The 21,870-nt window shown below is 43.0% G+C and overlaps 1 protein-coding gene across 1 annotated transcript in view; it reads left to right on the top strand.

Moving 5' to 3' along the window:
• LOC110536178 (single-stranded DNA-binding protein 2) overlaps positions 1 to 21,870 on the top strand; it is a 125,991-nt gene that overhangs the window by 21,199 nt on the left and 82,922 nt on the right. The window contains exon 2 of the mRNA XM_021621782.3: positions 20,330 to 20,402. Within this exon, the coding sequence (XP_021477457.1) occupies positions 20,330 to 20,402 (73 nt within the window). The remainder of the gene's footprint in view (positions 1 to 20,329; positions 20,403 to 21,870) is intronic.

Raw genomic sequence — 21,870 nt, 5'->3', positions numbered from 1 at the left:
CGGTATTAGAACAACGACATATAGCCCTTAACAGCTTTTTGTATCTGTTGTTCTTGGTGGTAGTGTGAAATGTTACGTTGTGTGAGTTCAACAATACCTCTAAAACTATCGGAGCTTGGGAGCTAGCAGGAAAATGTTCCAGCAGCCACATTCCAGGTCTGACATTCTAAGACAAGGAGGCGTCGGCTGGGGTCAGGCAGGGGATGGTAGAGAACAGGGAACACACCGGGCTCACTCACTGCTCGTGTTTGTGTGTGTGTGTGTGCGTGTGTGCATGCTGTGTAAACATGTGTTTTAGACATTCATTGCCAGACTGTGATGTATTCCATTCTTTATGTCTCAAGTTATCATTGACTTTTCATTTACTAGGACTCATAGAGCCTACAGTGCTGTCAACACACCGTCCATTCAGATCATTCTGATCAAGGACTATACTGTGCTTTAGATAGTACACAGCCAGTGACTGAACCATCCCATATGTCTAGGCAAATAAATTAACTTGAATGACAACAAAGTTCTATCTTAAACAGAAGAAGAAGAATTGCACTGTAGAATTGCACTGAAATGTACTGTTATCACTTAAAGAAAAGTTAAACAAGGAAAACTCTGCTGGAAATCAGGCGGTGTCCTTTGAACTGTGAAATTAAAGGAACTCTGTAAACTGTGACTCAATCTAAACTAAACAAACCAATTAAAATGGAACTAAAAATTAGAGTACATAGAATTTTTCTGTTAATGGATTTCTCCTCTCCCTGTCTGATAAGCTGGTTTTTCCTGTTGTCCCAGCTGAGAACATTGTTGCTTCTTATGTTAGGCCAGAGCCAGTCTGAACCAACGACAACGAACTAAAACTACTTTTCATTTTCAAACTCTTTAACATTCTGTTTTGTCTGTCTATCACGATCAGAAGAAAGGACAGGGGATTTGCTGTACCCTCCCCCACTCCCTCCCCCACCCCCTCCCTCCCTCTTCCGTTCGTAATTGCAGCTCCACTCATTTGTTATTTTCCGGAGGAGCTAGACGAGGGTGGTTTCCTGCTCATGTTCCTGCTACTGAGAGAGAGAGCGAGATTTGGTAGTCAATCACATTGACACACCCCACTGAGCCGACATGTTGCCCTGACCCTGATCACAGACTCCTGTTTAAAGGGTCAGCCTCTGACTGTGGAGGGAGGGCTTCTCCTTTTAGGACCAGCTAATTCTGAACAGATGATGATGATGCTTGGAGTTGGACTCTAGGGCAGAGATGCATTATAGTGAGCCTCACAAGCTGTAGTATATGCTGCTTTTCATTCTTGTCTTTTAATGCGAGACTGAACCTTGTCTCCTTATAATGCTGTTCACCACTGTAGAACCTTGAGTTGGAGTAGTGTCCATTTTTGATCATAAACATTTTCAATTCTTTGTAAGAGAGGATCTCGCACTTACATCTGATAACATTGACATTTAATATGTTTTTATCGAAATTCCCTCCTGTTTATTTTTTGGTGGTAAAAAAGTGGTAATTGGATGTACCTATCGGCCACGGATTTTGACATTGGTAGTTTCATTGATATTCATTCTTGCATCAACCTTGGATTTGATTAATAGTGAAGATAAAATATGTTTTTCTATTGGGTGATTACAACATAAACGTATTTAAAAGTGGCGAACCACTCACTGACATCTTACTTTTTGAATACTTTATACTCCAGCTATCTGTATCCCCTCATCTATAAGCCCACAAGAGTGACCAGTTCTTCTGCCACCTTTATTGATGATATTTTTTACAACATATTTTAATAATGTGGCTAATAGAGGTATACTTTATACTGTATACAGTGCATTCTGAATGTATTCAGACCCCTTGACTTTTTGTTTACGTTACAGCCTTATTCTTAAATGGATTAAATAAAACGTTTTCCTCATCAATCTACACAAAATACCCCATAATGACAAAGCGAACAGATTTTATCCATTTTTGCCAATTTATTACAAATAAAAAACAGAAATACGTTGTTTACATAAGTATTCAGACCCTTTGCTATGAGACTCGAAATTGAGCTCAGGTGCATCCTGTTTCCATTGATCATCCTTGAGATATTTCTACAGCTTGATTGGAGTCCACCTGTGCTAAATTCAATTGATTGGACTTGATTTGGAAAGGCACACACTTGTCTTTATAAGGTCCCATTGTTGACAGTTCATGTCAGAGCAAAAACCAAGCCATGAGGTCGAAGGAATTGTCTGTAGAGCTCCGAGACAGGATTGTGTCAATGCATAGATCTGGGGAAGGGTACCAAAACATTTCTGCAGTATTGAAGGTCCCCAAGAACACAATGGTTCCATCATTCCTAAATGGAAGAATATTGGAACCACACCAAGACTCTTCCTAGAGCTGTCCGCGCGGCCAAACTGAGCAATCGGGGAGAAGGGTCTTGGTCAGGGAGGTAACCAAGAACCCGATGGTCACACTGACAGCTCTCCAGAGTTCCTCTGCAGCACTCCATCAATCAGGCTTTTATGGTAGAGTGGCCAGATGGAAGCACTTCTCAGTAAAAACCACATGGCAGCCCGCTTGAAGTTTGCCAAAAGGCACCTAAAGGACTCGCAGACCATGAGAAACAAAATTCTCTGGTCTGATGGAACCAAGATTGAACTCTTTGGCCTGAATGCCAAGCGTCACGTCTTGAGGAAACTTGGAAGCATGGTGGTGGCAGCATCATGCTGTGGGGATGTTTTTCAGTGGCAGGGACTGGGAGACTAGTCAGGATCGAGGAAAATATGAACGAAGCAAAGTACTGAGAGATCCTTGATGAATACCTGCTCCATAGTGCTTAGGACCTCAGACTGGGGTGAAGGTTAATCTTCCAACAGGACAACGACCCTAAGCATACACCCATACACCCAACGCAGGAGGGGCTTCAGGGACAAGTCTCAATGTCCTTGTGGTCTCAGCCAGAGCCTGGACTTGAACCCGATCAAACATTTCTGGAGAGACCTGAAAATAGCTGTGCAGCGACGCTCCCCATCCAACCTGATAGAGCTTGAGAGGATCTGCAGAGAAGAATGGGAGAAACTCCCCAAATACAGGTATGTGAAGCTTGTAGCGTCATACCCAGGAAGACTCGAGGCTGTACTCGCTGCCAAAGGTGCTTCAACAAAGTCCTAAGTAAAGGGTCTGAATTCTTATCTAAATGTGATATACCCTGTTTTTTTATTTGTATAAATTTGCCAACATTTATAGAAACCTATTTTTGCTTTGTCATTATGGCGTATTGTGTGTAGATTGATGAGGGAAAAAAAACGATTGAATACATTTTAGAATAAGGCTGTAATGTAACAATGTGGAAAAAGTCAAGGGGTCTGAATACTTTCCGAATGCACTGTACTTTATTTCTGACCACTTTCCAATTTTCTACTTCTCTTTGGCAGCTAGAAATGAACAGATGGGAATGATTAGTTGCATTAAGGGTATTTATAATTAGTAGATTTTGTTTTCTGTTTTAACAAACCCTTTTTGTTGTGTTGTAATTATGTATCGTATATAAAAAAAAGAAAGAATTGTGGTGTGGTTTTCATATAAGCCCTCGGGTTTCCAACCACACCGGTACACCGTTTTTAATATTTTTTATATATATATATTTTTTTTATCTGTGTTGTTGTCTGTCACTTGTTTTCTTTGGTGCAAATAAATAAACCAGGGGAGACCGGAGTTAGCTAGGTGTGAATAGGGGTAGGTTGTTACAGGAGTTAGAGACTTGTTACTGGGTTAGCTAGTTGGGAGTAAGGATAGGATGTTACAGGGGTTAGCTAGTTGGGACTAAGGGTAGGATGTTACAGGGTTAGCTAGTTGGGACTAAGGGTAGGATGTTACAGGGTTAGCTAGTTGGGAGTAAGGATAGGATGTTACGGGGTTAGCTAGTTGTGAGTAGGGATAGGTTGTTACGGGGTTAGCTAGTTGTGAGTAGGGGTAGGTTGTTACGGGGTTAGCTAGTTGTGAGTAGGGGTAGGTTGTTACAGGGTTAGCTAGTTGTGAACAGTGGTAGGTTGTTACAGGGGTTAGTTAGTTGGGAATAAGGTTAGGTTGTTACAGGGATTAGATAGTTGTTACAGGTGTTAGCTCGCTGGGAGGAAGGATAGGTTGTTACAGATGTTAGCTAGTTGTGAACAGTTGTAGGTTGTTACAGGGGTCAGCTAGTTGTGAACAGTTGTAGGTTATTTCAGGGGATAGCTAGTTGGGAGTAGGGGTAGGTTGTTACAGGGGTTAGCTAGTTGTGAACAGTTGTAGGTTGTTACAGGGGCCAGCTAGTTGTGAACAGTTGTAGGTTGTTACATGGGTTAGCTAGTTGGGAGTAAGGGTAGGTTGTTACGGGGTTAGCTAGTTGGGAGTAAGGGTAGGTTGTTACGGGGTTAGCTAGTTGTGAGTAGGGGTACCTTGTTTCATGGGTTAGCTAGTTGTTAACAGTTGTAGGTTGTCACATGGGTTAGCTAGTTGAGAGCAGGGATAGGATGTTACAGGGTTAGCTAGTTGTGAGTAAGGGTAGGTTGTTACAGGGTTAGCTAGTTGTGAGTAAGGGTAGGTTGTTACAGGGGTTAGCTAGTTGTGAACAGTGGTAGGTTGTCACATGGGTTAGCTAGTTGAGAGCAGTGATAGGATGTTACAGGGGTTATCTAGTTGTAAATAGTGGTAGGGTGTTACAGGGTTAGCTAGTTGTGAGTAAGGATAGGTTGTTACAGGGTTAGCTAGTTGTGAGTAAGGATAGGTTGTTACAGGGGTTAGCTAGTTGTGAACAGTGGTAGGTTGTTACAGGGATAGCTAGTTGTGAGTAAGAATAGGGTGTTACAGGGTTAGCTAGTTGTGAGTAAGGGTAGGTTGTTACAGGGGATAGCTAGTTGTTAACAGTTTAGGTTGTTACGGGGTTAGCTAGTTGTGAACAGTGGTAGGTTGTTACAGGGTTCAGTTAGTTGTGAACAGTTGTAGGTTGTCACATGAGTTAGTTAGTTGTGATTAGGGATAGGTTGTTACAGGGGTTAGCTAGTTATAAATAGTGGTAGGATGTTACAGGGTTAGCTAGTTCTGAAAAGGGGTAGGTTGTTACAGGGGTTAGCTAGTTGTGAGCAGTGGTAGTTTGTTACAGGGTTAGCTAGTTGTGGGTATGGATAGGTTGTTATAGGGTTAGCTAGTTGTAAATAGTGGTAGGTTGTTACAGGGGTTAGCTAGTTGTGAGTAAGGGTAGGTTGTTACAGGGTTAGCTAGTTGTGAGTAAGGGTAGGTTGTTACAGGGGTTAGCTAGTTGTGAACAGTTGTAGGTTGTTTCAGGGGTTAGCTAGTTGTGAACAGTTGTAGGTTGTTATAGGTGTTTGCTAGTTGTGAACAGTTGTAGGTTGTAACAGGGTTAGCTAGTTGTGAACAGTTGTAGGTTGTTACAGGAGTTAGCTAGTTGTGAGTAGGGGTACCCTGTTTCATGGGTTAGCTAGTTGTTAACAGTTGTAGGTTGTCACATGGGTTAGCTAGTTGAGAGCAGGGATAGGATGTTACAGGGTTAGCTAGTTGTGAGTAAGGGTAGGTTGTTACAGGGTTAGCTAGTTGTGAGTAAGGGTAGGTTGTTACAGGGGTTAGCTAGTTGTGAACAGTGGTAGGTTGTCACATGGGTTAGCTAGTTGAGAGCAGTGATAGGATGTTACAGGGGTTATCTAGTTGTAAATAGTGGTAGGGTGTTACAGGGTTAGCTAGTTGTGAGTAAGGATAGGTTGTTACAGGGTTAGCTAGTTGTGAGTAGGGGTAGGTTGTTACAGGGGTTAGCTAGTTGTGAACAGTGGTAGGTTGTTACAGGGATAGCTAGTTGTGAGTAAGAATAGGGTGTTACAGGGTTAGCTAGTTGTGAGTAAGGGTAGGTTGTTACAGGGGATAGCTAGTTGTTAACAGTTTAGGTTGTTACGGGGTTAGCTAGTTGTGAACAGTGGTAGGTTGTTACAGGGTTCAGTTAGTTGTGAACAGTTGTAGGTTGTCACATGAGTTAGTTAGTTGTGATTAGGGATAGGTTGTTACAGGGGTTAGCTAGTTATAAATAGTGGTAGGATGTTACAGGGTTAGCTAGTTCTGAAAAGGGGTAGGTTGTTACAGGGGTTAGCTAGTTGTGAGCAGTGGTAGTTTGTTACAGGGTTAGCTAGTTGTGGGTATGGATAGGTTGTTATAGGGTTAGCTAGTTGTAAATAGTGGTAGGTTGTTACAGGGGTTAGCTAGTTGTGAGTAGGGGTAGGTTGTTACAGGGGTTAGCTAGTTGTGAACAGTTGTAGGTTGTTACAAGGGTTAGCTAGTTGTGAGTAGGGGTAGGGTGTTACAGGGTTAGCTAGTTGTGAACAGTTGTAGGTTGTTACAGGGGTTAGCTAGTTCGGGAATAGTGGTAGGTTGTTACAGGGTTAGCTAGTTGTGAACACTGGTAGGTTGTTACAGGGGTTAGCTAGTTGTGAGCAGGGGTAGGTTGTTACAGGGGTTAGCTAGTTGTGATTTGGGGTAGGATGTTACGGGGTTAGCTAGTTGTAAATAGTTTTAGGTTGTTACAGGGGTCAGCTAGTTGTGATTAAGAGCGCAGTAGGTTGTTACCGTACTTATAATACGTTGGGGGGTTGCCCCTGTGCGAAATGGATCAATGTAGCCTCTGACATTTACTTCTGAGGTTTTGGACTGCTGTACTCTCTATATAACCACTGTGGTTATCATTTGACCCTGCTGGTCATCTATGAACGTTTGAACGACTTGAAGAATGATCTGGCCTTAATGGCCATGTACTCTTATCTTCACCCGGCACAGCCAGAATAGGACTTGCCATCCCTAAGAGCCTAGTTCCTATCATGTTTTCTTCCTAGGTTACTGCCTTTCTAATGAGTTTTTCCTGTGCTTCTCCATTGCTTGCTCTTTGGAGTTGATTGTTTATCAGTCGTCTTTAGCAGTGGCCGTTTTGTAGCAGGAGGCAGTGCAACAGCTCCAGGCTAACTTGGAAGAGGATAAGTGTAAATCTGTCACTTTATCATCCCCATCATTTACATTATGTTTGAGTCATCAAACAGACGCTCTTATCCAGAGCAACTTACTGTTCGTGCATTCATCTTCAGACAGCTAGGTGAGACAACCACATCACAGTCTTAGTAGTACATTTTCCCTCAATAAAAAAGTTATCAGCAATGCCAGTGCTAGTAAGAAAGACAAGGTTGTTGTTGGTTTTGTGTGGGTGGGGAGAATTAAGATTGAGATATCTTATTTAAGATCACTTCAACACCTTAGCATTGTCGTCTCTCCTGAGTGACTTCGTTTTTGTGAATGATGTCTGTGTGATCTTTGGCCTGGGATGGCACTAGGGGGGGGGAATGTGGGAGCTGGAGTTAATGAAAGGTAAACAGGAGGGCTGCTCTGAGGTGCGCCAAAGAACACAGAGCTATTCTACAGGATATGAGCTTCATTCTCCTAACTTACCTTGATATGCATGACGATGGAACAGATTTTGAAATCCTAAAAAGGGTTAGGTTTGACTGGGAATTCTAGTTTGTTACTATATTGCATGCCTGCCAGTGCCCTCTGTGTACTGTAGTCCACGTTTGTAGGAAATTATACATTGTTGAGATGAGTATGATGCATGTTGACACAATATACAGAAACTCATGTTGATTATGTACACTTAGAAAAAGGGTTCTTACTGGAACCAAAAGGGTACTACCTGGAGCCACATCTTTTTTATTCAAATGGTTTTTCTATGGGGACAGCCGAAGAACCCTTTTAGTTTCCAGATATCACATTTTGTATACATTGTGTTAACGCTGCCACTGTAGGGATACTCTTTTGTCAGTTACTGTAAGTTGTCAACTGTATTTATTTGAAATCTTTTCAGGATGAAATCTCTTGAGATGCACCATCTTGAGTTTCCAAATGAAAAAAACAAACAAACAATACTTAGAAACAAGAATAATATGGCAACTACTCTCTAATAATAATAATTTATAACAAATACTTAGATTAAACAAAAAGTTGTCTTACTAGTAATAGGCCTACAACTAATAAAAACTACTGCTACAACTAATACAACTAAGTACCTATAATATATACATACAGTATATTTATAAAAATATCTCACATGGTGATGTTTCTAATTGTTAAACACAAAGAATTTGTTCTTAACATTTGAAACAGGTATTGCTTAAATTCACTGTGTGACTTTAATGCCCTGATTTCTATAGGTAAATGATTCCAGTCAGTTGGGTCTTTGTATTTGAAAGATCTTACTCTAACCTCATGATGTACCCATGGAATTTGGAATTGTTGCTGTTGTCGAAAGGAGTAGTGCGAGTCTTGTATATTTAGGTTTTCCTTAATACACTATATATACAAAAGTATGTGGACACCCCTTCAAATTAGTGGATTCAGCAATTTTATACTGTTGCTGACAGGTATATATAATCGAGCACACAGCCATGCAATCTCCATAGTCAAACATTGGCAGTAGAATTGCCTTATTGAAGAGCTCAGTGACTTTCAATGTGGCATCGTCATAGGGTGCCACCTTTCCAACAAGTCAATTTGTCAAATTTCTGCCCTGCCAGAGCTGCCTCGGTCAACTGTAAGTGCTGTTATTGTGAAGTGGAAACATCTAGGAGTAACAATGGCTCAGCCGCGAAGTGGTAGGCCACACAAGCTTACAGAACGGACCGTATCGTGTAAAAATCGTCTGTCCTCGGTTGCAATACTCACTACCGAGTTCTAAACTGCCTATGGAAGCAATGTCAGCACAATAACTGTTTGTCTGGAGCTTCATGAAATTGATTTCCATGGCCGAGTAGCCGCACACAAGCTTAAGATCACCATGTGCAATGCCAAGTGTCGGCTGGAGTGGTGTTAAACTCACCGCCATTGGATTCTGGAGCAGTGGAAATGCGTTCTCTGGAGTGATGAATCACGCTTCACCATCTGGAAGTCAGACAGACAAATCTGGATTTGGCGGATGCCAGGAGAACGCTACCTGCCCCAATGCATAGTGCCAACTGTAACGTTTGGTGGAGGAGGAATAATGGTCTGGGGCTGTTTTTCATGGTTTGGGCTCAGCCCCTTAGTCCCACCCAGAGAAGGGAAATATTGTATTTATTCAAATTATTACTATTTATTTTTTTTTACCCATTTTTCGTGGTATCCTTATGGTAGTTACAGTCTTGTCTCATCGCTTCTACTCCCGTACGGACTCGGGAGAGGCAAAGGTCAAGAGCTGTGTGTTCTCCAAAACATGACCCAACAGGAGTCACTAGAGCGAGATGGGACAAGGACATCCTTGCCGACCAAACCCTCCTTAACCCGGACGACGCTGGGCCAATTGTGCGCCGCCCCAAGGGTCTCTCGGTTGCGGCCGGCTGCGACAGAGCCTGGACTCGAACCAGGAACTCTGGTGGCACAGCTAACGCTGCGATGCAGTGCCTTTGATCACTGCGCCACTCGGGAGGCCCGTGAAGGGAAATCTTAATGCTACAGCATACAATGACATTCTAGATGATTCTGTGCTTCCTACTTTATGGCAACAGTTTGGGGAAGGCCCTTTCCTGTTTCAGCATGACAATGCCCCTGTGGACATAGCGAGGTCCATATAGAAATGGTTTGTTGAGATTGGTGTGGAAGAACTTGACTGGCCTGCACAGTGCCCGACCTCATTAATGCACTTGTGGCTGAATGAAAGCAAGTCCCCGCAGCAATGTTTCAACATCTACTGGAAAGCCTTCCCAGAAGAGTGTAGGCTTTTATAGAAGCAAAGGGGGGACCAACTCCATATTAATGCCGAGGATTTTGGAATGAGATGTTTGACGAGCAGGTGTCCACATACCTTTGGCCATGTAGTGTATTAATAGGGACATTTCAAGAAAATATGTTAAAAAGACGTTGGTACCAATGCAGTTGTCTTCTGTTTGGGAGTGTCACACGGCCAATCCTTCAATGCTGGGAGGTTTAACATGTTTGCTGGACGTGAGAGGGATAAAGAGCAGTACAAACACTGACACACTAAAACAGTGTGAGATCTCTTTCTGTGGATGCAAAACAGAGAACACAGTCAGATAAACTATTGTTTTGAGTATGAATGTTTCTCCTCGCTCAGGCCCTTCCAAAGCGGGATTATGACGTGTGCTTTGTTAATCTTCAAAATGAAAGTTTTACTTCTCAAACTTTCCTCTCCTCAGATTATACAAGGACTCAATGAGAGTCAAGTTTATATTACAATATTACTGCTGTTCATATCTTTGCCTTGAGCAGAAGCCATTAGAGAATTCTCCGGGGAGGTGGGTATAGGATAATGGAGAATATAGATCTGACATGTGACTATCAGCAGAAATGCCAATTAGAAATGCATCAACGGACAGCTACTGTCAGCTGGGAATTCACTGGAAGGCCTTACAGCCATGTTACGAGAAGATCAGAACAGGTTGTCAAACTGATGGAGAGTGGTCTATGAACCTCCGTGTGTGTGTGTGTGTGTGTGTGTGTGTGTGTGTGTGTGTGTGTGTGTGTGTGTGTGTGTGTGTGTGTGTGTGTGTGTGTGTGTGTGTGTGTGTGTTAGTGATGTGCAGATTGACTCATAAATGAAGGGCAGGCGGGTAGCGGGCGGGTTGAATAAAGAGAAAACAATACTTTAAAAAATATATACATTTTAATACATTTATCATTCTTGTGCACTTTATATCTATAGGCTACATTTAGGCTTTTCATTGGTGTAGGCTATCTGGCATTAGTGTGTAAGTCTTAGCTTTAGGGTCTAACCAAATAGCCTACAGGCCAATCGACAAATGCTTTTGGGAATGGGCAGAAAAAGTTAACGTCGGTCCACAGAGGTAAAACGAGCCATGCAGGAGTTTAATTCTAGAAGAGAAAAGCTGTGAAATGGAGAGTTGCAAAGAACGATTTGGTGAAGTGGTAGAAGAGCATGATAGCAGTGCTGGCTGTGTTAGGTGTGATGATTGTGAGATGCTATATAAATTCAACAGTCACAAGACGGGGACTTCAAGTAGGCCTATGGTACAGCAAGGACTCTGTAGCCTACTGTTCAGATGGGTTAAATGGAAACTGAAATCTAGACACTGACTGCAGGTCTATAACCTCTGACATTGCCTTTAAAATCTAAAATCATACACCAAATGTAGGCGAAAGTTTGACTCTGGAACAGGAGCGGAGAAATATCTAAAAAATGTGCACAAATTTGTTTCCCTCCCTGTTAGTGAGCATTTCTCCTTTGCCAAGATAATCCATCCACCTGAAAGGTGTGGCATATCAAGAAGCTGAATGAACAGCATGATCATTATATTCAGAGACTTTGGAAAGTATCCTCCTTGACTTTTTCCACATTTTGTAATGTTACAGCCTTATTCTATAATGTATTTTAAATAAAGGAAGAAATCCTCAGCCTAATCTCTCCTATCTCTGGTAATCTTTGTCTTCCTCTATTTCTCCTTCATTCACTTTCTTTCTTATTTCTCTTCTGTCTCTGTGTTCCGTTTTTGTAAAGTGGTGAGGAGAGACAGAGATACGCTCACCTGATACGCTCACCTGATAAACAGAGAAAAGGGATTAGTTGCATTTAGCCAGATTTAACACAAAGTTATTTGGACATGAGGCTGCTGTAGTACATACCTTCTCAGAGAGTGCACCCACTCAAACACCTTTATGTTGTTATGTCACTGTTTAGCAGTCTAATGGGTAATACAGGACGTTCCACGGTTGTTGTTGTGCAGTCCTCCCTGTATTAGATGAATTATTCACCGTTGTAATGGCTCTATATTTGTGGTTGTTTATTGTGCCTCAGTGCACATGTCCTCTCCCTCTGCCACTTAGCTGTCTATCTGGCAGAGCCTCTCCCCTGCAGAGGATGCTCCTCTCTAATGAATGAAGTCAAGCTATTTAGAGAGCCTTTTAATGGCACATAAAGCCCTGCTGCTGGGTTCTGATTAATCAGAGAAAGTGTTGGGCTGAGCACAGAGGCCAGGCCATACTCCATCCTCAGTCCTGTTCTCCATTCATCACTACTTTGCACTCAGTTATAGCCTGATCCCTTTATCTAAATGTGTGTTCCAAATGGCACTCTATTCCCTATATAGTACACTACTATTGGCCAGGGCTCATAGGGATATGAGAACAAAGTTGAGCCAATTTAGGATAGCATTTTGCAAAGAAATGTAAGCCCCATTTTCGTGTTTTTGTCTGCCAGATACATTTTGACTTGATTCCTTATGCACTTAAAAACAGTGAGCCCTGGTCTTAACTCATGTTTACGCTCTCATTCTTACTACTCTCTGCGAGAAATTACGACTAACGTGGAAATATGAATTCCAATGTTTTCTTCTGAAGGTCTCCGGAATTTCTGTGTCTGTATTTGTATTTCTAGTGTGTATTTGGGAGAAAGGTAGCCTACTTTTTCCTGCTGCTTGTTCCAGTTTGGGTTTGTGTTAATTTGCTTAAGGAGGGCACAGCAGGGGTGCTTGGCTAGTCTGAGTGCTATGCTAAATCAAATCAAATTTATTTATATAGCCCTTCGTACATCAGCTGATATCTCAAAGTGCTGTACAGAAACCCAGCCTAAAACCCCAAACAGCAAGCAATGCAGGTGTAGAAGCACGGTGGCTAGGAAAAACTCCCTAGAAAGGCCAAAACCTAGGAAGAAACCTAGAGAGGAACCAGGCTATGTGGGGTGGCCAGTCCTCTTCTGGCTGTGCCGGGTGGAGATTATAACAGAACATGGACAAGATGTTCAAATGTTCATAAATGACCAGCATGGTCCAATTATAATAAGGCAGAACAGTTGAAACTGGAGCAGCAGCACGGCCAGGTGGACTGGGGACAGCAAGGAGTCATCATGTCAGGTAGTCCTGAGGCATGGTCCTAGGGCTCAGGTCCTCCGAGAGAGAGAAAGAAAGAGAGAAAGAGAGAATTAGAGAGAGCACACTTAAATGCACACAGGACACTGAATAGGACAGGAGAAGTACTCCAGATATAACAAACTGACCCTAGCCCCCCCGACACATAAACTACTGCAGCATAAATACTGGAGGCTGAGACAGGAGGGGTCAGGAGACACTGTGGCCCCATCCGAGGACACCCCCGGACCGGGCCAAACAGGAAGGATATAACCCCACCCACTTTGCCAAAGCACAGCCTCCACACCACTAGAGGGATATCTTCAACCACCAACTTACCATCCTGAGACAAGGCTGAGTGTAGCCCCCAAAGATCTCCGCCAACCCAACCCAGACAGGATGATCACAATGCTAGTCTGGGTGTTATGCTAGTCTCGGTGCTTGGCTAGTCTGGGTGCTATGTTAGTCTGGGTGCTTGGCTAGTCTGGGTGCTATGCTAGTCTGGGTGCTTGGCTAGTCTGGGTGCTTGGCTAGTCTGGGTGCTTGGCTAGTCTGGGTGCTTGGCTAGTCTGGGTGCTTGGCTAGTCTGGGTGATTGGCTAGTCTGGGTGCTTGGCTAGTATGGGTGCTTGGCTAGTCTGGGTGCTTGTTCAGCCAGATCATCACTATTAGAATGTGAATGTTTCCAGACCTCAGGAGGATTAATTGTGGGGCTCACCCACCAACCCCTGTCTACCTTCTCTTCTATCTTCTCTTTCTTCTATTCCTCTACCTTCTCTTACTCTAACCCCCACCTCCCCCCTGTCCTTATCAGAACATTTCATCTCTTGTTGCTAATCTGTAGGATATCATCTGTCACTATTCCATTTCCCACACCGCTGTACTCCAGCTGTGGTACTGGGATCTCTCTGTCTCTCTTTTATTTGTATTTCTCTCCCTGTGTTTCTGTCTCTCCATCCCTTTCTTTCTCTGTTTCTTACTCTCTCTCCATCTCTAGATTGAATTCCTCTTACAGCATTGCTGTTTGAGATGGTTTAGGTTACCATACGATGCATCCCTGACCCTGTGGCCACTTGTTCTCTCTGTTTCTCTGTCCACCACCAGTCAGCGCTGTCTGCTCTACTACTTCCAATCAGCTAATTTCCTGGTCAGGGTCAAAGGTTATCTGCAAATCTGCAAGGCTGTTTGACACTTAGACCCGGTACTGATATTGAGCATATCTTATGGATAATGATGTGTTTTATTACAGGTCCTGATGCACTATCAGGAACATAATGACTTTTGGTCCATTTACATTTCATCTTTAATGGCAGAATCAAGTGCCAAAGTCATTGTCTGTTTTGATTTGTAACTCCGGTTGTGTTCATGGTGGCAGTAAATTGATTAGTAGCGATCTGCTGGCCTCATATGCTGATGTTGTGAAGTAGATTAACTTCAGACAGGCTCCTCCTCTCCTCTCCGTGACAAAGGGAAAATGGAGAATCAGCAGCATTTCAACTCCCTGACTTAATGAAGCTACATCTAGCCTGGCCCTGGCTGCTGAGCCTCCTGCTGTGCTAATACTTTAGACTCAGAGGAAGCTGTGTTATCAAAATATGAATATAATTAGATGTGACTGAAGACAAAACTATTTGAATATGAAGTGGAAGGAGGTCAAGAACACACAAACTCTCTCTCACACACACACATACTCATACACACACACACACACACATATCATATTCATCGCAATTAATGAAAGTGGTGATCGTTGACTTCACAGGTTGGTCAAGGTAGATTGGCAGTGAAACGGCTGTGGTATTCAAAGAGAAAGAACATGTGTTTCAGTGTATCAGGTTGGTCAAGGTAGATTGACAGTGAAACGGCTGTGGTATTCAAAGAGAAAGAACATGTGTTTCAGTGTATCAGGTTGGTCAAGGTAGATTGACAGTGAAACGGCTGTGGTATTCAAAGAGAAAGAACATGTGTTTCAGTGTATCAGGTTGGTCAAGGTAGATTGACAGTGAAACGGCTGTGGTATTCAAAGAGAAAGAACATGTGTTTCAGTGTATCAGGTTGGTCAAGGTAGATTGACAGTGAAACGGCTGTGGTATTCAAAGAGAAAGAACATGTGTTTCAGTGTATCAGGTTGGTCAAGGTAGATTGACAGTGAAACGGCTGTGGTATTCAAAGAGAAAGAACATGTGTTTCAGTGTATCAGGTTGGTCAAGGTAGATTGGCAGTGAAACGGCTGTGGTATTCAAAGAGAAAGAACATGTGTTTCAGTGTATCAGGTTGGTCAAGGTAGATTGACAGTGAAACTGCTGTGGTATTCAAAGAGAAAGAACATGTGTTTCAGTGTATCAGGTTGGTCAAGGTAGATTGACAGTGAAACGGCTGTGGTATTCAAAGAGAAAGAACATGTGTTTCAGTGTATCAGGTTGGTCAAGGTAGATTGACAGTGAAACGGCTGTGGTATTCAAAGAGAAAGAACATGTGTTTCAGTGTATCAGGTTGGTCAAGGTAGATTGACAGTGAAACTGCTGTGGTATTCAAAGAGAAAGAACATGTGTTTCAGTGTATCAGGTTGGTCAAGGTAGATTGACAGTGAAACTGCTGTGGTATTCAAAGAGAAAGAACATGTGTTTCAGTGTATCAGGTTGGTCAAGGTAGATTGACAGTGAAACTGCTGTGGTATTCAAAGAGAAAGAACATGTATTTCAGTGTATCAGGTTGGTCAAGGTAGATTGACAGTGAAACGGCTGTGGTATTCAAAGAGAAAGAACATGTGTTTCAGTGTATCAGGTTGGTCAAGGTAGATTGACAGTGAAACGGCTGTGGTATTCAAAGAGAAAGAACATGTGTTTCAGTGTATCAGGTTGGTCAAGGTAGATTGACAGTGAAACTGCTGTGGTATTCAAAGAGAAAGAACATGTGTTTCAGTGTATCAGGTTGGTCAAGGTAGATTGACAGTGAAACGGCTGTGGTATTCAAAGAGAAAGAACATGTGTTTCAGTGTATCAGGTTGGTCAAGGTAGATTGACAGTGAAACGGCTGTGGTATTCAAAGAGAAAGAACATGTGTTTCAGTGTATCTTCAATAGGCTAATTTCAAAAGCAAGGGCAAATGCTACCGAAAATAGAAAATACGATTTCTTATAGTCATTTTGGGGAGTTTATTTATATATATACATTGCCTTGCGAAAGTATTCGGCCCCCTTGAACTTTGCGACCTTTTGCCACATTTCAGGCTTCAAACATAAAGATATAAAACTGTATTTTTTTGTGAAGAATCAACAGCAAGTGGGACACAATCATGAAGTGGAACGACATTTATTGGATATTTCAAACTTTGTTAACAAATCAAAAACTGAAAAATTGGGCGTGCAAAATTATTCAGCCCCCTTAAGTTAATACTTTGTAGCGCCACCTTTTGCTGCGATTACAGCTGTAAGTCGCTTGGGGTATGTCTCTATCAGTTTTGCACATCGAGAGACTGACATTTTTTCCCATTCCTCCTTGCAAAACAGCTCGAGCTCAGTGAGGTTGAATGGAGAGCATTTGTGAACAGCAGTTTTCAGTTCTTTCCACAGATTCTCGATTGGATTCAGGTCTGGACTTTGACTTGGCCATTCTAACACCTGGATATGTTTATTTTTAAACCATTCCATTGTAGATTTTGCTTTATGTTTTGGATCATTGTCTTGTTGGAAGACAAATCTCCGTCCCAGTCTCAGGTCTTTTGCAGACTCCATCAGGTTTTCTTCCAGAATGGTCCTGTATTTGGCTCCATCCATCTTCCCATCAATTTTAACCATCTTCCCTGTCCCTGCTGAAGAAAAGCAGGCCCAAACCATGATGCTGCCACCACCATGTTTGACAGTGGGGATGGTGTGTTCAGCTGTGTTGCTTTTACGCCAAACATAACGTTTTGCATTGTTGCCAAAAAGTTCCATTTTGGTTTCATCTGACCAGAGCACCTTCTTCCACATGTTTGGTGTGTCTCCCAGGTGGCTTGTGGCAAACTTTAAACTACACTTTTTATGGATATCTTTAAGAAATGGCTTTCTTCTTGCCACTCTTCCATAAAGGCCAGATTTGTGCAATATACGACTGATTGTTGTCCTATGGACAGAGTCTCCCACCTCAGCTGTAGATCTCTGCAGTTCATCCAGAGTGATCATGGGCCTGCATCTCTGATCAGTCTTCTCCTTGTATGAGCTGAAAGTTTAGAGGGACGGCCAGGTCTTGGTAGATTTGCAGTGGTCTGATACTCCTTCCATTTCAATATTATCGCTTGCACAGTGCTCCTTGGGATGTTTAAAGTTTGGGAAATCTTGTATCCAAATCCGGCTTTAAACTTCTTCACAACAGTATCTCGGACCTGCCTGGTGTGTTCCTTGTTCTTCATAATGCTCTCTGCGCTTTTAACGGACCTCTGAGACTATCACAGTGCAGGTGCATTTATACGGAGACTTGATTACACACAGGTGGATTGTATTTGTCATCATTAGTCATTTAGGTCAACATTGGATCATTCAGAGATCCTCACTGAACTTCTGGAGAGAATTTGCTGCACTGAAAGTAAAGGGGCTGAGTAATTTTGCACGCCCAATTTTTCAGTTTTTGATTTGTTAAAAAAGTTTGAAATATCCAATAAATGTCGTTCCACTTCATGATTGTGTCCCACTTGTTGTTGATTCTTCACAAAAAAATACAGTTTTATATCTTTATGTTTGAAGCCTGAAATGTGGCAAAAGGTCGCAAAGTTCAAGGGGGCCGAATACTTTCGCAAGGCACTGTATATATATATATATATATATATATATATAGAGAGAGAGAGAGAGAGAGAGAATTAGCACCTTTTCATCCTCTTCACCTCTCCTGATCTTCTCTATCCTTTCTTTTTATCACTTTGCGCTTCTCCACTACCTACTCCTCTCTCTCTATCTCTCCTTTCTTTGGTTCTCCTCCTCCTCCACTCTCTCTATCTCTCCTTTCTTTGGTTCTCCTCCTCCTCCACTCTCTCTATCTTTCCTTTCTCTGGTTCTCCTCCTCCTCCACTCCCAGAGGAATGAAGAGTCACAGCGTATTATTGATTACCCAGCACATTTCACAGGTTGACAATGTGTGTAAGAGGGAGTGTGTTCAAAGGGGACATGACAAGAGAGAGTGAGTGATACTGTACAGACTGACACAGAGAGAGTGATATTGTACAGACAGACACAGAGAGAGTGATATTGTACAGACAGACACAGAGAGAGTGATATTGTACAGACAGACACAGAGAGAGTGATATTGTACAGTCAGACACAGAGAGAGTGATATTGTACAGACAGACACAGAGAGAGTGATATTGTACAGTCAGACACAGAGAGAGTGATATTGTACAGACAGACACAGAGAGAGTGATATTGTACAGACAGACACAGAGAGAGGGAGAGTCAGTCCCAAGATGAAGAGGGAGGAAACGCAGCTCTAAGAACATGGACCGGCGTGGGAGGTGTCAAGAGTTTTGTCAAGCCGCTCATTGTTCCGTTAACCTTGTCCTTGTGAAATGCTCCGTCTTCTCTGTGGTTAAACACCACACCCCAACCCACTGTGTTACATCCCTTCATTACACACAAGAAAAACAAGAGAGATGGAGAGTCGGAGAGAGACCGAGGTAAAGAGAGAGAGAGCGAGGGAAAGAGGGAGAGAGAGAGTCAGGTGCGTGGAGCCTGGAGAGGTGTGCAGTCCATCATCTTCAGACAGGTAGACGAGTGGCGTCTGGAGGTTTATTTTTATCTCAGTCTGAGACTTAAGTCTGGAATGAGGAGCGGCTACGCTGCTTGGCTGGGTCCGCTGAGGGGCCTCTGGGAACAGACAAAGGATGCGAGAGAATGGCATCCTATGACCATTATAGTGCACTACTTTCAAGCAGGGCCTACAGGGCTCTGGTCAAAAGTAGTGCATTATTAAGGAAATGGGGTGCCATTTGGGATGTAGACAGACAGTGACCTGCTGCTCTTTCAAACTATCCTACCCTCACCACCGGTCTTTAGTTTCAATAAAAGTACATCTTTTGCCTACTGGTTCTTGCTGTGTAGTTTTGGCCACATCAAAGAAAAATGTAACCATTTGCACAATCATCCTAAAATCTCATAAGAAATTGTGTTTTTTCTTACAGTAACGTTATAATATACTATTATATTCGGTTATGTCATGTAGAATAGTATCATTGTGTTCTTGCAGACATTGATTCAAATTTGATCTAACTTTATTAAAGGAGCACCATTCACCACAGTAGCCTGTTCTCTGAGCAGCCGAAACAGTGGAGCAGAGACTGCACATCCTGCACATGCGCAGAAACTTTGGACCTTTAGTTGTCGGGAAGAGGAAGTCGGATCCGCAGCCACTCTGATTAGTTCATACTCTAGATTGTTTTGGTGATTTAAAGTTCTGTTTGACTGCAGTACACTTCCAACACACACCCACACGCATCACCTCATGTCCTCTATCCCCTATACCAGGGGTATTCAACTGTTACCCTACGAGGTCTGGAGCCTGCTGGTTTTATGTTCTACCTGATAATTAATTGCACCCACCTGGTGTCTCAGGTCTAAATCAGTTCCTGATTAGAGAGGAGCAATGACAAAACGCAGTGGAACTGGCTTCGAGGTCCAGAGTTGAGTTTGAGGGCCCTATGTACTAATTATAATGTGCCAGAGCAAAGCATTCACATATTGCAAACCCATCCATGTAACCTTTTGTTTGGGTGATGTTTGCATTATTGATGCTTGACAGTGATGCTACCCTCTTATCTACCTGGCCTACATCAGGGCCATTCCATGTACTAATGTAATGTCCATTACACTTTGTAACATGACATGTAATTGAGAGGACAGTAGACAATGTCTTGGACATCGTTGTGTAATGTTGTCTTGTAATGATCCATTAGCCTCTAGACTACACTGTGTCCATGTTTCTATGGTTCTAGAACTCCCAGACCCAGCCAGGCCTGGATTGTACTGTTAAGAGACTGACTGATACTGCATTGATCCCTGACCTGATCATCGGATGTCTTGTGTCTGTGTATCGGGTAGACCGCCTGCCCGTCGGCCAGCCCTCCAAGATAGTTTGAACAAAGCAGCTCTAATTCATTCATTGATGAATTAATCAATTGTGAAAGGATTTTCCAGCGTAAGAAAAAGTCTGTTTTTTGGGTGGTATAGAGTGCCTGGGGTAAAACAGAGGCATTTACAGTGTGTTCCCTCGATGCCAACTCATCCCAGCATGCTGTTTGTTCTTCTACTGGCAGGCTGTTTTCAACTTTAACATATATAGAAAGAAGCCTTCTCATTGGCTGTGTCTCATATGGCCCAAAGCTGTCATGGTTGAAATTTGACAGGAGAGGTCAAATTGAAGCATCCAGGCAATCACGTAGCCTAGTGAGGCTACACTACTCTAGTCCAGTGATCATCCTACTAACATGATGTCGTCCCTGTGTTTCTCTGTGCAGGTTAGCTCTCTATGTGTATGAGTACCTGCTGCACGTAGGGGCACAGAAGTCAGCACAGACCTTCCTCTCAGAGGTAAGTGTGTGTATGTGTGTGTCCCAGAACAGGGCTGATTCTCCCTCCTATGCAGCTTCCTGTAAGGCAGGGCAGTGTGTGTGTGGTTAATTTAATTAGTGTGGAGCACAGTGCTGAGCTGGCAGAGCATGCAGGGCGGCAGGTGGTTCAGCATTTAGCCTCCATTTACTGAGATCAGCACAGAGAGTTACGATACACCACCTAGCTGACAGCTTACACTGGCATCTCTCTCTCTCTCTCTCTCTCTCTCTCTCTGTTAAGGTAAAGAGGTTTGGAAGTTGAAGCCAGTATACTTCTCTAAATCACTGTAAATTAAAATGCAAAAGAAAGAAAGAAAAGGGATAGAGGATGCAGATGCATCAGCTGGCTCCACTCTCCCACTTCCTCCCTCCTCACATGCATGCACACACACTATTTCCTCTCTGGCATCCATGTCATATCACTCTGTCTGTCGTCCGGAGATGGGGGAGATGAAAGGAGAGGGTTTGAGTGTGGGAACTGAGAGCATTAGTTGAGACAGGGATGTATATAAACACAGCCATCCCTCCTTCCCCCACTACCATAGTTCCCACTGAAGTAGAGGAACATGGTTGTAAAGACAGGTTATCTACACAGAGCTGTGTTTACCACACACATCTGTTGACACCTCCAGGCTGAGATGTTAACTAGTTCCTGAGTGGAACCCTATTCCCTATTTAGTGCACTCATTTTGACCAGTGAATAGGGTGCTATTTGGCATGCAATCCCTGAGACCCAACCCAACCTCAGGGCCAAATCCAAACTGCTTCTCCTGCTGCTGCAGAAAGATGGGTTAACACGCCTGATGGTGTTCACGGTTGATATAACATTGACTTTGATGAACTCTGATCAGGCTGCAGTCATGAAAACCTTCTAATGCCAAGTGATATCACTCCCAGAGCCAGCCTAAACAATACCCTGACAGTTGCCCCATTGTGTACAGTTTCCTCAGACAGCCACTCTCCACCGTCGCTCAGTCACATGGTTTAACAGTGTGTGTGTGTGTGTGTGTGTGTGTGTCAGAGGAGGCTGGTGGGAGGAGCTATTGGAGGACGGGCTCATTGTAATGGCTGGAATGGAATGAAGTCAAAAATGTGGTTTCCATATGTTTGATGTGTTTGATACCGTTCCATTTATTTCATTCCAACCATTACAATGAGCCGGTCCTCCTATAGCTCCTCTCACAAGTCTCCTCTGGTGTGTGTGTTGTGCATGTGTGAGTGACCATAAATCAGCTTTAGCCCAGAGGATGATGTCACTGCTTGCGTTGACCTTGTGTTATGCTAAGTTCTGAAAAAAACGAGAGAGACCGAGTGAAAGGAAAAATAGTGATGGGGCAAACACAGGGGTGTAAGAGGGTTCACCTCTCAGGCTGGTGCATGTCCATATGGAACAGTCCCACAGACACACAACTAATAATGGGCTCTGTGCTCTGGAAGGTTCATAGTAC

This window comes from Oncorhynchus mykiss, chromosome 11, assembly GCF_057628025.1.
Source record: "Oncorhynchus mykiss isolate SJ-2025 chromosome 11, ASM5762802v1, whole genome shotgun sequence".
NCBI lineage: Eukaryota > Metazoa > Chordata > Actinopteri > Salmoniformes > Salmonidae > Oncorhynchus > Oncorhynchus mykiss.
The sequence above is the reverse complement of the archived record's forward strand: the minus strand, read 5'-3'. Positions and strand labels throughout refer to the sequence as shown.